Source organism: Leopardus geoffroyi, chromosome B3 (genome assembly GCF_018350155.1).
Source record: "Leopardus geoffroyi isolate Oge1 chromosome B3, O.geoffroyi_Oge1_pat1.0, whole genome shotgun sequence".
Taxonomy (NCBI): Eukaryota; Metazoa; Chordata; class Mammalia; order Carnivora; family Felidae; genus Leopardus; species Leopardus geoffroyi.
The window spans coordinates 50,935,873-50,950,028 of record NC_059337.1 but is presented as its reverse complement, the minus strand read 5'-3'; the positions used below and the strand labels follow the sequence as shown (position 1 = coordinate 50,950,028).

At 36.4% G+C, this 14,156-nt stretch overlaps 1 protein-coding gene across 3 annotated transcripts in view; it reads right to left on the bottom strand.

The window, feature by feature from the left end:
• Positions 1–14,156, bottom strand: part of WDR72 (WD repeat domain 72) — a 229,147-nt gene that overhangs the window by 68,233 nt on the left and 146,758 nt on the right. For all 3 annotated transcript variants that reach the window (XM_045449695.1, XM_045449696.1, XM_045449694.1), the window contains exon 18: positions 8,581–8,779. In XM_045449695.1, coding sequence (XP_045305651.1) covers positions 8,581–8,779 — 199 coding nt within the window. The remainder of the gene's footprint in view (positions 1–8,580; positions 8,780–14,156) is intronic.

Here is a 14,156-nt window from a genome sequence, read left to right as displayed (position 1 = left end):
CAAACATTTAATGAGCACCCATCATGCCCCACGTGGTGCATTAGCAGCTAGGAGCACAAGATTAATAAGTTCCAACTTTTGCCCTCAAGGAGTTTAGAGAGGTGGGAAAGAAAGCAAATAACAAACAATTAGAGTGCCAGATGATATACACTATTTTAGAAGCATATACAAGAAGTGTAAAAAGTGATGTAATTGAAAATTCCAGTACCTTCCATTGAACTTTAGCTATAATAAGTACTAAATGAGAGATTTTGTGTGAAATTAACTCAAATTGTTCCAAGACTAAAAATTGGACAGATACACTGATCAGTTAAAATGGAAAATAAAGCTCCTGCCAGAATGTCACAATGACATTCTTATTGAATGGGATATTCCAATGGCATGTGGAGATGAATGGATAATTTTTTTTTTCTTCAGCCACCATTCTTCAGCCAGATTGTCTTGGCATGTGCCAGACACTGTGCTATCTGCTGAGAATACAAAGCTGAATAAATCCCTGCTTTTTATCTCAAGGAGTTTAGTTGTACCAAAATTTCTAGAACTAGGGATGCACATCCATATTGGCTAAAGGGATTGGATTTGATGGAGGAACTAATATCACACCAAGTCCCAGGCTCAGGGATCAAATCAATGGGGAGGAGGCTGACCCGGTTGAGCAGGTTGTAAATAGAATTCCTAGTTAGCAGCATAAGGGCTACCGTCTACAAGAGATCATGAATGAGCCAGAAGTCCAGAGAGAGGCAGATAAGTCAGAACCCAGCCTGTGAATCCAAATACTGAGGAAATAGTGTTTGATGCAGCAGTTCCTTAAATACTCTCATGGAGAAGGTGTAGCAGCATGAGGAATAAAAAGACAAGTTTTAGGCAAGGCTTGGGGCTCTCTAAAAATATCAGATGATTGAAATTAGATCATGACAAAATGACTAGTGACGAGCCAAACAATAAGCCATAAGGAAAGAGAAGATTTCTGGATGGTTACAAACTAGATCCATTCATGTGTCTATTTTTAAATTTTCGCAACCTGCTGTGTATAACATACGGTCCTAGGATGATGATGCTTAGAAAACACAATTTCAGTGAATATTCAAGACTATGTATATCTGTCTGCTAAAGAAATGCAATCAGCTGATTTTCCTTGTTTCCTCTTTCTCTTACTAATTAGGAGTTGGCTGAATCTTTAGTGCAAGCTTTTCCATGGCCCATCCATTTATCCATCCACTCAATAAATACTTATTACCAGCTACTAGGTAAAGGACCATCCAAGGGGATGGGAGGAAAAAAGATAAATAGACCCGACCTCTGTCCTTGAGGGGTCAGCGTTGGGAGACCAGTCTGAGCTCCGGAGAACAATAGTACAAAACACATCGATTTCAGCGACAGAATCTAGATCACTTTTTCTTTGTCAATAAATTTAAATGGGTATGCAGACAATAATCAATAAAGTGGTGCCTGCACAACTGTTACCAAGGAAATATTTAAGTCAATTCCTTGATGCTACTGTCTCTGTGCAGTCGGGCCAGGTTGGCATTCTGATTGCTCATGAGGAAAAAAGACGATGAAATACTCTAGTTCATATGCCAAGATGAAAATCATCAATCTCAATCTCTGTGAAAGATGAAACTACTTTTGGAAAAAGAACAGTGAACTCTATCAGTCTTTCTAAGGCAATGCAATCTTTAAGATGATACAGAGAGGGCAGACACAGTGGAGAAGTTCATAAGAATTTATATGGGGGAAAAGGGAAGTGATGAAATTTCTCCATCAATTTTACAGGAAGCTAAAAATAATACAGGACATATATTAAACCCAAATGACAACCATGTTTTTTGAAAGGTATGTAATGTATTCTAGGTGCTAAATAATTTAATCGCTTATTACAAATAAATTCATCTTCATCTAACATATGAATACCTTGATATTTATGTAAGATTTTCTATTACATAATTCAAATTAATCTATAAAAATGAAGTTTTATATTTCCTCTTCTCCTCCTCCCCTAACTGCCAACCCATACCCCTTTCAACTAATATGTTTATGCCAAATTTTTTTTAATATTTTACTTTAAAGTAATCGCTACACCCAACGTGGGGCTTGAACTACAACCCCAAGATCAAGAGTTTCATGTTCTACTGACTGAGCCAGCCAGGAGTCCCTGTATATGCTAATTTTTTTTTTTTCTAGCATTTACCAGTTGGCATTTCTAGTTCCCAGATATAAAACCTTCTGTTTTTTAACCACTAAAACTTATGTAAATTTCTATTCCAAATGAAAGTCTTTAGCATTAAGTATGTCTTTAATGGAATAGCTTAGAGTGCCATACCCAAAGGTTAGTAGAAATTAGGTGTTTTATATTTTCTGATGAATTTCTTCATGAGATTCTTCCCATGTTGTTTTGCCAAATATCTGCCCCAACCCAGGTAATACCTATCTCTATAACTGTCCTACAGGAAGCACTTGGTAAATACTTGCCAAGTTTAGAGGCGGTGAAGGAGAATTGTGGTTAATTGGGACAAAGAGCCTACAGTTTGAAACCAGACTGCTTGGTTTTGACTCCTGGTTCTGTCATTTGCTGGTAATGAGAACTTGGGCAAGATATTTAACTTTATATATTTTTTTCATCAGTAAAATGGGGATAATGATACTACCTCTCCCCACAGAACTGTTACCTGGATCAGATCATTTAAGGTATGTGAAGCACTAAGAACACAGTAAGCTATTAATGTTAGTTGTTCGTCATGTCATTATTATTGTCCTTATTCTGGAAGGCTGAGACTTAGAAAAGGAAGGCATTGGCACAGTGTGATTCAAAGAGGACACAGATGTTTTCCAAAGCAGAAATTAAAGGCCTGTGGGTTTCTCTCTGATGTCCAGGCTCCTCATTCACACATGTATTAATCAGATGATTCTTGGGAGGAAGAAAAAGGCATACGTGTCTCTAGTACTCTTAGCAAACAGCTACCATCTCCCACTCCAACTTTTGACTTGGTTAAATCATGTTCATCTTTCAGGTCTTGGATTAGGCATCTTTTTTTTTCTAAGAAGCCTTTAAAACCTCAAAGACTGGGTTTGAGGCCTCTCTGATGTGCTCCTGCAGGCTCCTGTGGCCTTGGACGCACTTCATGGCTACCCTGATGTTAGTTTGTGTCTTCAACTGGAGATTTTCAATTGATTCACTGTGGCACCCCTTACTCTTGGATCGGTACATAGAGGCACAGAGGAGTGATACAGAGGAGATATGCATGGAAGCTTTATTCAAAGTTTTGGAGACAGCACAGTGTGCCATGTAGAATATCAGGTTACCCACCCTGAATAACCAAAAGCTTATCACATCTGCCTTCTTTGCTTAATCCACCCAAGGGCTATGGTTGGGGTACTTTCATGCAGAAAATAACAAGGAGGATCTCTGAAGCATTTATTTAATATATTAAATAAATATATTATATATGCTTTTTATTATATATGCATACATATGCTTGTTTATGAATAATATACATGCTATTAGTATATCGACATTATGTGTATTATACGAAATACACAAAACTATAAATTTCAAAAAGAAGTCTTTAACACACACACAGCACACACACACACACACGCACCTCCTGATAGAGCTTAAGATAAACTTGGCAATGCCACTTACATCTTATTTGCTTAAGCTTGCACTACCAGTATTATCTTCAGTCCATGGTTTCTTGGCAAGAAATTCTTGTCCATTTTCTGAGGGTTAGTTTAGTTAATACTAGAAAATAAAATCTGTGGGTCATATAGGCAGGGACACTTGAAACTGAACACAGTAGGGACAGCCTTCTGTAAAGTAGGTCTTCCACTCTTCCTTCAGCACACCTGGAATACCACTTGTGAGTGACACTGCACTACCTGACATAAGAGTCAAGTCAGGATACCCAAGTCAACCCATATATCAAACATTTTTTGTTTGAAAAAAACGTAAGTATAGACTTTCATGATCTTATTCATCTGTATCTAACCCATCAGCAAATACTGTAAGTTATACTTCAATATACGTTCATAATCTGATCACTTCTTCATCCAAGCCACCATATTTGTTCCAAGCTGCCATCATCTAGGTTATCATAATGGCCTCCCTACTGGTCTCCTTGCTTCTCTCCTTGGTCCTTGAACTGGAGACAACATTAAAATATGTATCCTTTGTTTGCTCAAATTGTTTCCTATCTCTCTCAGAGAGAAAGCCTAAGACCTTACTATGACACTCAAGGCCTTCAATGATATATCTCCCATTACATTTCTGCTTCTTGCTTATGCTCATCACACAGACCTATCCTAAATGGCTTCTGTAGCCTTAAAGAGGAATGCATTGGCCTTCTCACTTAGCCTGGGGAGTTCACAGAGGGTGGAAGTTGCATTTGCTATTAATAACGATAGTCAAGAGGCGCCTGGGTGGCTCAGTTGGTTTGAGCATCAGACTTTGGCTCAGGTCATGATCTTGTGGTTCGTGGGGTCAAGCCTGGCATCTGGTTCTGTGTTGACAGCTTAGAGCCTGGAGCCTGTGTCTCCCTCTTTCTCTGCCCCTCCCCCACTCACGCTGTGTCTCTTTGTCTCAAAAATAAATATTAAAAAATTTTTTTAATAAAATAAAATAAAGAAAGTCAAGAAAGTTTCCCTGTGAGGTAGTCAACTGTATTTCAAAGCCTTTCCACCACTAGACAGATTTCCTTCTGCGAAATTCAAAAGGCAGAAGGAAACCTGTCCTGATCCAATCCTTTTGCTGATGGCCACCAGGACTAGAAAACTTTTCTGTTGAATTTATTTACCTTTATTTACCACAAATGCATGGTTTTATTTAAACAAAGAGCACATTTTCATTATTTAATTTTGTAGATAAGTCTTTGAAAATGATGCATGTAATAAAGATTATTTGCAATACCCATATTTGATGCATCATTTTCACAACCACACAGTTTAACATGAATTTAAATTCAGCCAATAATTTCCAAGTGGCAGTTTTATCTACAAAGCCTCCATTTCTATTTCAACCAATTTATTTGATGGAACAATTTAGAGCACTTGTTTCAACTGATCCAGATAACATTAAAAACAATAAAAGGAAATAACTTTCAAATGCATTTTAATAATAGAAACCATTGCTGTTTTTAAAGCAATGAATCTTAGTTTCAAATGTGAGTGTTAATTCTGCGAATTCCTATTAAACAGATTAAGGAGGAGAGCAATGTAACTGTTATAAAATGTAAACCCAGATAAAATCCAGCACTCTCCCATAAAATACTGATACACAAATACTAATATCTCAAGTAAAATACATGCTGTGAAATATAACAAGTGAAAACACTGAAAATAAATAAGATACAAAATTGTAAAGTTCAAACACACATTATACTTCAGTTCTCACTTCACTTGATTTCCATTGCTTTGTAGATGCATCTCATGTTCAAATAGTTCAAGAAACCTGGTGATTTTCTTTATTATGAGGGCTGAGATGGCAATGATTGAACACTCTGCATTTTCTTTGGTAATAGAAAGTATGATTTATGAGAGGAGAATAAAAATCTAAGAAAACCATTCAATAAATTATTTAATTTTCAGATCATGCTGATTTAGAGCAAATTTCTTTCATGCTGCCATTATGGAAAATGCAGTTGACTGGATTAGAACACAGTGTTTAAGAGAATATCTGGGTTTGCCTCCCCGTTTTTATTTTGTGATTCTAGACAAGGCACATAAACTCTTTTAAGCCGCACTTCATCCAGTTTTGAACAATGGGATCATAATATGAACAATGTCTCAAAGTACAAGATACACACCACCAGTGGCATTCAAGAAAGCTGGCATAGTGATAGACTTTTTTACAAATACTATTTATTTTAATGTGTCTGCGAAAGATACATAATTAATACGTCAAAAAACATACAGAGGTAATTTTTCAAGATAAGCCTAGGTAGCACCATGGGAATCTCTCTTTTTCAGTTAGTAGTTTCTTTTCAGAGCTACTCAGAAACTTCATTTCCCTGAACATGGACACTTAAAAAAATGTAAAACTGTTTACATAAATGTCTCAAATGTTGGAAAGAGAGGCAGGGTTCATGTGAATTAGGTGAGAATTAAAGGAAAAAGTGAGTTAACATTCATAAAGTACTTAGCATAGTGTTGGAGTGTATTAAGAAAACAATAATTGTTGCTATTTTTCCTTATAATATATTATTGCCATATTGCTATAATGCTAATAAACTCAATATACCCCACTTTGGCATAAAAGAAGTTTATGAATATCTGTTCATAAGAAGGGCATCACCTGTTAATTTCCAAATGATTTACAAATAAGATGCATTAAGAAATCAAAAAAACAAGAAAGAATAAAAGAAATTGGAGGGGGGGGCAGGTGGATGGGAGCTCACAGAGGACAAATGAGCAAGGACCTGAAAATAAAACAACATAAATCATTTATCATAAGAATATTTGGTGATAGGTGTGGTGACACTGGGTCAAAGTAAATCTGCCTATAAAATTCAAGGAATAATCACACCTCGTGAGTAGTTCCTACATCATTTCCTTAACCTTTGAATTAGAATATCTGAAATAAATAAAATAGCTTTTTCCTTACCTATTTTTAAAATTCCAACAAGTAATATATTATATACCACATAATAAAGGTCCAAAACTTTTCTTGTAATTTGACTAAGTTCCTCTGAATATTTTAAAACATAGGTGTTTTGTTTTGTTTTGTTTTGTTCCAAAAAGAGAGAAAGAAAGGGAATGTTAATACCCAACATAATATTGCTTGGAAATGTTCCTCTTCAATGCATGTTATATGTTTCCATTAATTTCAATTATGGTTAGTATTTTCCAACAGACCCTATTTCCCAAGAAGATACATGCCCAGCATTTTGGTAATGTCTTATTTCTTTTAAATAAAACTTCCAAATTTCATCCACCAATTATCACAAACTAACTCTAATTTTTTTTTAACATTGGCAAAGGATCATTCAATAATGATCAATAATATCTTAGATATTAAGATAGTTAATTAACTTAAATTCCAGATGTCTTCAGTCATAATAAGACTAAATTCCATAGTATATTTCCAATACCCAAGAATTAGTTGGGGACAGAACAGGGCCCAATCTAGTGAAACTTCAAATAATGGATAAGCTATGTGACAGCAAAACTTATCAAAAGTTTGACCTTGATAACCTGCCATGAATTTCTCAACAAGAAAAGAGGGCTATGGGCCAAAGGATAAGTTAGACAGTCAAACTTAGGGATAAAGCATATAAATGCCACATAATGACAGTTAACACATGATGAATGATACTAGCTGTCTTTGGGGAGTTGGAAGAAATGTATTAATGACCCTGTGGGTGCTTGCCGAATGAATCAAGAACCCACATGCACTCACTGAAAATTAATTTAGAAAGGAATTTTTCTCTTCTTGCTTGAAAGGTGTAATACAACTACAATTATGTGATATGATCAAAAAGGAGCTCCTGCAACTGGGTGAATTTATCAGATAATTAAAACTAATTTCTGGACAACAGACAAACAAATGACTTGAAATTGCCATTGAGCTTTATCAAATTGCTTATTGAATTGACCATCCTCAGTGCCTGTCTTGGCATTAGGAAATATTCTATCTATTTTGATATTTGGCCTTCCAGAAGAAGCCTCTCTCTGCTACATATCCTCTCTCACTACATAATGCTACCCAATCAGTAATCTTATAAAAATAATAAGAACTAAATGTAATATATTTTTAAGAATGACACCTGTCCTAGGATTTAACATTTTAAATATGGTACCATTTCTCTGAGTCCCAAATGAATAAAAAGAAAATCTCTTTTTGAAAGCTAAAAGAAATACCTAATAATTTTTGATAACCTGGAACAAGTAAATTTGTAATGTGTTTTCCCTGAAAATATATATATATATTTGATCATAAGTTAATTTGTTAAGCAAAAGCTTACTGAGTTTGAAAATTATATTTTTACTTTTAAAAATTGTTTTTTATTTATTTTTTTAAGTCACAGTGAATGGACTGAAAAATCAGGTAACATTTTGCAGCAGAAATTGAGATTCAATTGCTATCCATGAACCATACACATTATCATCATGAAGTTACAATGACAAAATTTGTTATAAAATCAAGTGGTCCACCTATCAATGAGTTTAATTTCAGTTTGTACTACATTTCTTATTTTTAGAAAAGGAAAAGAAACCAGGCACATGGCTATTATCAAGGTATCAAATGAAAACAAATTTAGGATCCATTACTATCAAGGTATCTTAAAATGTATATCCCATTAAGTCAATAGTGTTAATCCTGTTTTCATTTTTAATTACTTCATTTAAAAACATTTTAATAAACAATATAAATTTTTGTTCTGGGAAGTATTTGTTGATTATAACAGAATTTAGAAGTTTTTTAGAAACTTGAGAATTATAAGAAGAAATTGACAGCAGAATAGGTCAGAAGCAGGGCACTCGGTTCGGTCTTTGCAGAAATGATATATTGTGAACTCATATTCTAAATGCGCTCTAAGTAGTAGAAAAGTTCTGATGAAAGTGCATGTCCATAAATTTTGCACTTACTTTGCAGAGGCAAGGTGTCTGTAGTACAGTGTAACTCTACCTCCTCCCGGGTCCATTCCGTCTCCTGCAGAATCTGTCTCATCTCACAGTGAACATCCCCTGTCATGGACACTGGTTGACTGTTGCCTGCTCTCTTACTCAAGGTCTTCATGTGCTGTTGAACTTCTGCCAAGAGAACAGCTTGTATTGCTTCAGTTACCTATAAAGATTTTTTTAAATATATTTTTCAATATTATTACAAATGCTTGGGGTCTTATATAAAACTGACTTAAATAGGTTTCACATAAATTGTAATGCTCCATTCCACTACAATTAGCCTCTGAAACCATTGAAATGCAGATACTAAGCACTGGAACCCAAATGGTCACCCTTCAGCAAACATAAGAGATTCTGGATCCTGAGAAACTTAACAGAAGACCATGGGGGAGGGGAAAGGCGGGAATACAGTTATAGAGAGGGAGGGAGGCAAACCATAAGAGACTCTTAAATACTGAGAACAAACTGAGGGCTGATGGGGGTGGGGGAAAGGGGAAAGTGGGTGATGGGCATTGAGGAGGGCACCTGTTGGGATGAGCAATGGGTGTTGTATGGAAACCAATTTGACAATAAATTATATTTAATATAAAAAAATAAAAATAAATTTTTTACACATTGTGAAAAAAATAAATTGCACAGATTTTTAATGGGAAAAAAAAAGAGATTCTGAAAGGAAAAGTTGGAAGCAGTTCTTTGTTCTTTCTCCTAAGGTATTTTCATTTCCACCAGAAGGCAAAGAAAATTAATGTGAATGTATTATACTGCTCTTAAAGACAAGTTTAGCTCCTCAAATAATGTCTAGCTCTAAAGCACTGTTTAGCTAAAAACACTTTAACTAGGTTTAATACAGAAAGCTAAAGGCAAGATTTTAAGAATAAATCTCACTAAACTGTGTATATGTGCACATGGTTTTGCACAGTTTAAAAATACTGCAAAGCTTGCCTTCCTGTTATTGTACATGTCCAGCGAAGGATCTTTGATTGGGTGAACCAGGAGGGGAATGCTTGTCACAGGGCATCTAATCCAATGTCTTCATTTTTTTCAATGAAAACCCTGAGACATGACATCCCAAGTTCCACAAAGATATGGTGGACAGGTCTTCTGACCCCTAATTCTGTATCCTTTGTAGTATATGTCCTCCCAAGGTTCTATACTCTCACTCCTCAGTAAAAAGCCAGTGACAATGCACCTTGGCCTCTTCCTGGCAAGATAGGAGACAAGGTCCATCAGTTAGGTAGAACTCAAGGAAAGCCAAGAGCTGAGTCAGTGAGAGAATAGGAAGGACATCGCTGACCTAGGTGACCCTGGGACACTTTCCCATTATCTTCCTCTGGCTGACAGTTAAACCTTTCCTACATCCACACCCCAATGCCTGCTCCTCTTCCCCTCAAAAGCCTGACCTCTGTCAAGATTACTCATCCACCATTGCCACTATCCCCTCTGCATTATCCCCAGTCTACCCACAGGATGCCTAGAGCTAGGGCTTTGGGACAGCACCAACTGAGCCTACTGATCTGGAGATGCCGACACCAAAAGCAGAAAAGGCATTCATCTAAATATTTGTTCAGTCTCTTGTAAGTGCTGTGGTAGCATGTGCTATCTCCAGGCTCCAGGGACACTCAGAGAACTTATGCTGATGGCAGATGTTCACCGAACTGCCAGGGCAGGATAAAGGCACTTGACTTTTACATATAGGGAGCTACACAAAAGTCTCAGGGCAGCTTCCTGATCCCTGACCATCCCCCCCTGTTCTTGTCTCCTCAAATGCTCATACTGAAATGCTTGGTCCGGTTGTGGAAAAAAAGGCTAATGACAGATGTGATTTTACTATTGCCTATCGAGGCTACTAATACTGCAGTAACTCCTGTCACAGTATAGCCTGTGACATGATGCTTGCTCATGCACATCATGTGACAAGATACTCAACATGGTGATAGCCATTGCACACCATGGTTTCAGCATGCAGTTCTGTATATCACAATACTGGTGAGCCATGGCTGTTAATATCTACCGTGTGATGAGATATATATGAACTATTAGATATGATATTTACTAACATATTATTCCATATTATATTAAGAGAACCATGCTTATTAGGTATGTCATATGATGGGACAGACAATTATTGATGAACAGTTTTACATCACTGAATTTATTTCGTTTTAACTCTGTCACACATTTTATTTGACAGCACTGCCTCCACGATGTGGCAGAAAGAGCTCTGAATCAGAAATGAGAAAGCCCGAGTTTCTGATCCAACTATGACAGTTATCACAAAGGCAACTTTTGCCAAGTCATGTACTACTCTGGGACTTCATGTGCTCACTTATAAAACAAAGACTGATGGTGGGTGAGGCTATGATGAGAGCTTTCAATCACTGAAACCTGTATGGAATTTGCTTCTGTCTCCACCTATAAATCAGGAGGATACTGAAGGATATCCTGGAATAGATCTGGATTGTGGTCTATCCTTCAGAATGGGCAGTTTGGCCACATGCTCCCATGGGATCATGTCTCCCTTCTCACACTGGGATTACCATCTCTGAGGAGCACTTACAATTGCAGTTAGAATGTCCTATACACTGGATATAATATCCTATCACAACTTGGGTCAATATTCTTTCCTAAAAATATACAGGGATGTATGCAATTTCACTGAATGTTCCTAATTACTTTATATAGATTTATATATCATGACCATATTTTTTAACTATTTAATTTGGGGGCTTTTTGACATATTTGTCACTACCAATGCATATTGCAAGAGTAAAGAGTATGAGTATCATTGAATAATAAGAGGAAGCATAAATAATCAAATAAAACATATTAAACCATAATCAGTAGGATACTCAGAACCATAAAACTTAAAAGTGAATACTGAATGGTGTACACCCAATTAGAAACAAACTCAAACACACACTTTGTGCTCAGTGTGAAATCAATACTCAGCATGCCTCCAATCCACAGACAGATGGTACATCTTATAAGCATGTAATAATGTTATCACAGTGGTGATATCTGTGTGTATCTGGTGTATACCTGGTATATCTGTGTGTATCTGGTGTATATCTGGTATACAGTGGGTACTAAATAAATGCCAATGGAATTGAAATAGATTCTGTATTCAAAAGTAGAAAGTGTGGAAAGTAGGCTTTATTGATAATTTCTGGCTATCAATACTTAAATCCCTCTAGTATATAAATATAGTAGATACATTTTATAAATAGTAAAGACAGAATTTACTCCAACAAAATATAAAATTTTTAAACAACATTTTATGTAACTTTTTGATTTAAGTAATGAGAGAATTGAAAGCACTATGACTATAAAGCTGTCTTCTAAATGCGTATAAATAATTTTCTCTGAAAAGACAGCTATGCAAAGTATTACACCTTTATGTACAGAGATTTAAGAGAAGGTTTACAAATCCACTGGCTGGAAAGAGACAACCACAAATCTGGGCCACATACTTATTTCTAGAAATACTACTATGCCATAGGCAAGGTAAAAAATTTAATGGTTTTCTACTAAAACTTTGACTCAGTAAAGTTCTGTAAAATAGCAGAGCATCATGAAGACTCGTAAGAGCCCCTGTGTCCTGCTTATGGTTCCAATGTCCAGATTTTCCAGTAGAAAACCATTTTCTCAACACTCAGGTTGACACTGATTTTTCATGTGTTTGCAGCAGCTCCTGGAAAAGCAATACTCCCCAGAGGCCTGGATGTCATGATTTCCCCACTGGTGTTAGATTATAAAATCCAGAGAATTTAGAGAAGTATCAGCAAATTAGCAACTCTAAAACCTAACTGTTGCTTTTCCAGGATTTCTTTCTTTTTTAACAAAATTTTTAAATTTAATTATTTTATTTGAGAGAGAGAGAGAACATGAGTGGGATAAAGGGGCAGGGGGAGATAGAGAGAGAGAGAGAGAGAGAAAGAGAATCTCAAGCATAAAATAAATAATCAACAATTAAACCTATATCCCCGGGTTATTTATCAGGTTAGTGGCAGAGTCAAGAGGAGAGCTTTGAAGCTTAGACTTCCTATAGAGTGAGTAATAAATGTTCTAGTAACATTTGTCGCACTGCCAAAATTTTACACAAGGGTCATAGAATCATAGAACCTTAAAGGTCCATTAGTCCAAACTTGTCCAAACCCTATTAAAATTTACTTGAAGGTCAAATGAGCTATTACAAAATATCTTTAGTTAGAGCAATTCAGGATAAATTTTCTGTTGAATCTTTTCCTTAAGGTTTTTTCCCCCTCGTTGAGGAATTGTTAGGCTGGGGGTAGGAGTGGAAATCTTATCTTTAACAGAGACTCTTAGTGTGGTTACTAATATGCTGGTAAAGTCAACATGTACTAATGTTTATTTGATTGTCACAGAGGCTTTTTGAATAGCTATCCATTCATTCGTTAACTACTATTGACAGGCTGCTGTGACTACTGCTTTTCTGGGTATTGGTGAAGGAGGGGTGAGTGGGACACACCAAGTCCCTGCTCTCAGCAACTTTCTAGAACAGCAAGAAGACAGAAGGTAAGCAAGCAAAAAAGCAAAGGGTATGATTTCCATTAAAAGCAATTGCTAACAAAGAAAGTAAAACTGGGTAATGTGATGGTGACTGGAGGGAAGCATGGGTGGGGAGGGTATGGTGACATTAGGTGGGTAATCAGGGAGGACTTCTCTGAGCAGTTGGCTTTTGAGCAAAGACCTGAATAATGAATGAAAAAATGAGAATTCCTGCCCAAGAGAACAGTCTTGAGGTGGGAATGAGCTTTCTGTATTTTTAAAATAAAATGGTCAATGTAGCTACTTAGAGCATCGGGGGAATGATGAGCAAAGAGGTTAGGTTAGTGACAAATCATGTATAAACCTGTAGGCCACGGAAAGAAGTTTCAATAGCCATTCCAACTGTGTTTGTTTGGTTTTGTGGTGTCAACTCCACAGTGTGTTCTGAGTAACTTACTTGTTTTCCTATAACTAAGAATAAACACTTGTAATTGGAATTATTGCTATGCTTGTTTTGCAAATTTGACATTCCTTAAACTCATGAAGAATAAAGTTCCAATAAATATTCATCTAATCAATGCTCAGATTAGATTTATTGTACAATGTACAAAGCCACTTGGTAAGCTTTTAGGATCCCCAAAAGCCTTAAAAGAGATGGAAGGGCTTAAATTGGGCCGTGAGGAAACCAGCTCTCTAAAGCAGCTTACAGATCAGGTACTCTCAAGATAGAAAAATGATTCCTAAGTACACACACCAAATTCTCAAGCTGAGGGACTTTTTTGTCATGGCACAGTTTGAAATCAAATAATAGACAATTCTGTCACAATATGACACTTCAATAGGCAATAGGTTACCTGTAACAACAGGAACATCCCCTCCTCAGGCCCCTCTATTCATACCTCCTAACCTGGTGCATCCTTGCATATGTCTTTTTCCACTTTTTCCCTCAATTATTAGTCTCTGTGTTAGTCCTGTTAAATGAAATGCCTGGGAGGAAATATTTTGTGAGGAGAGTAGTACCCATTTGCTGG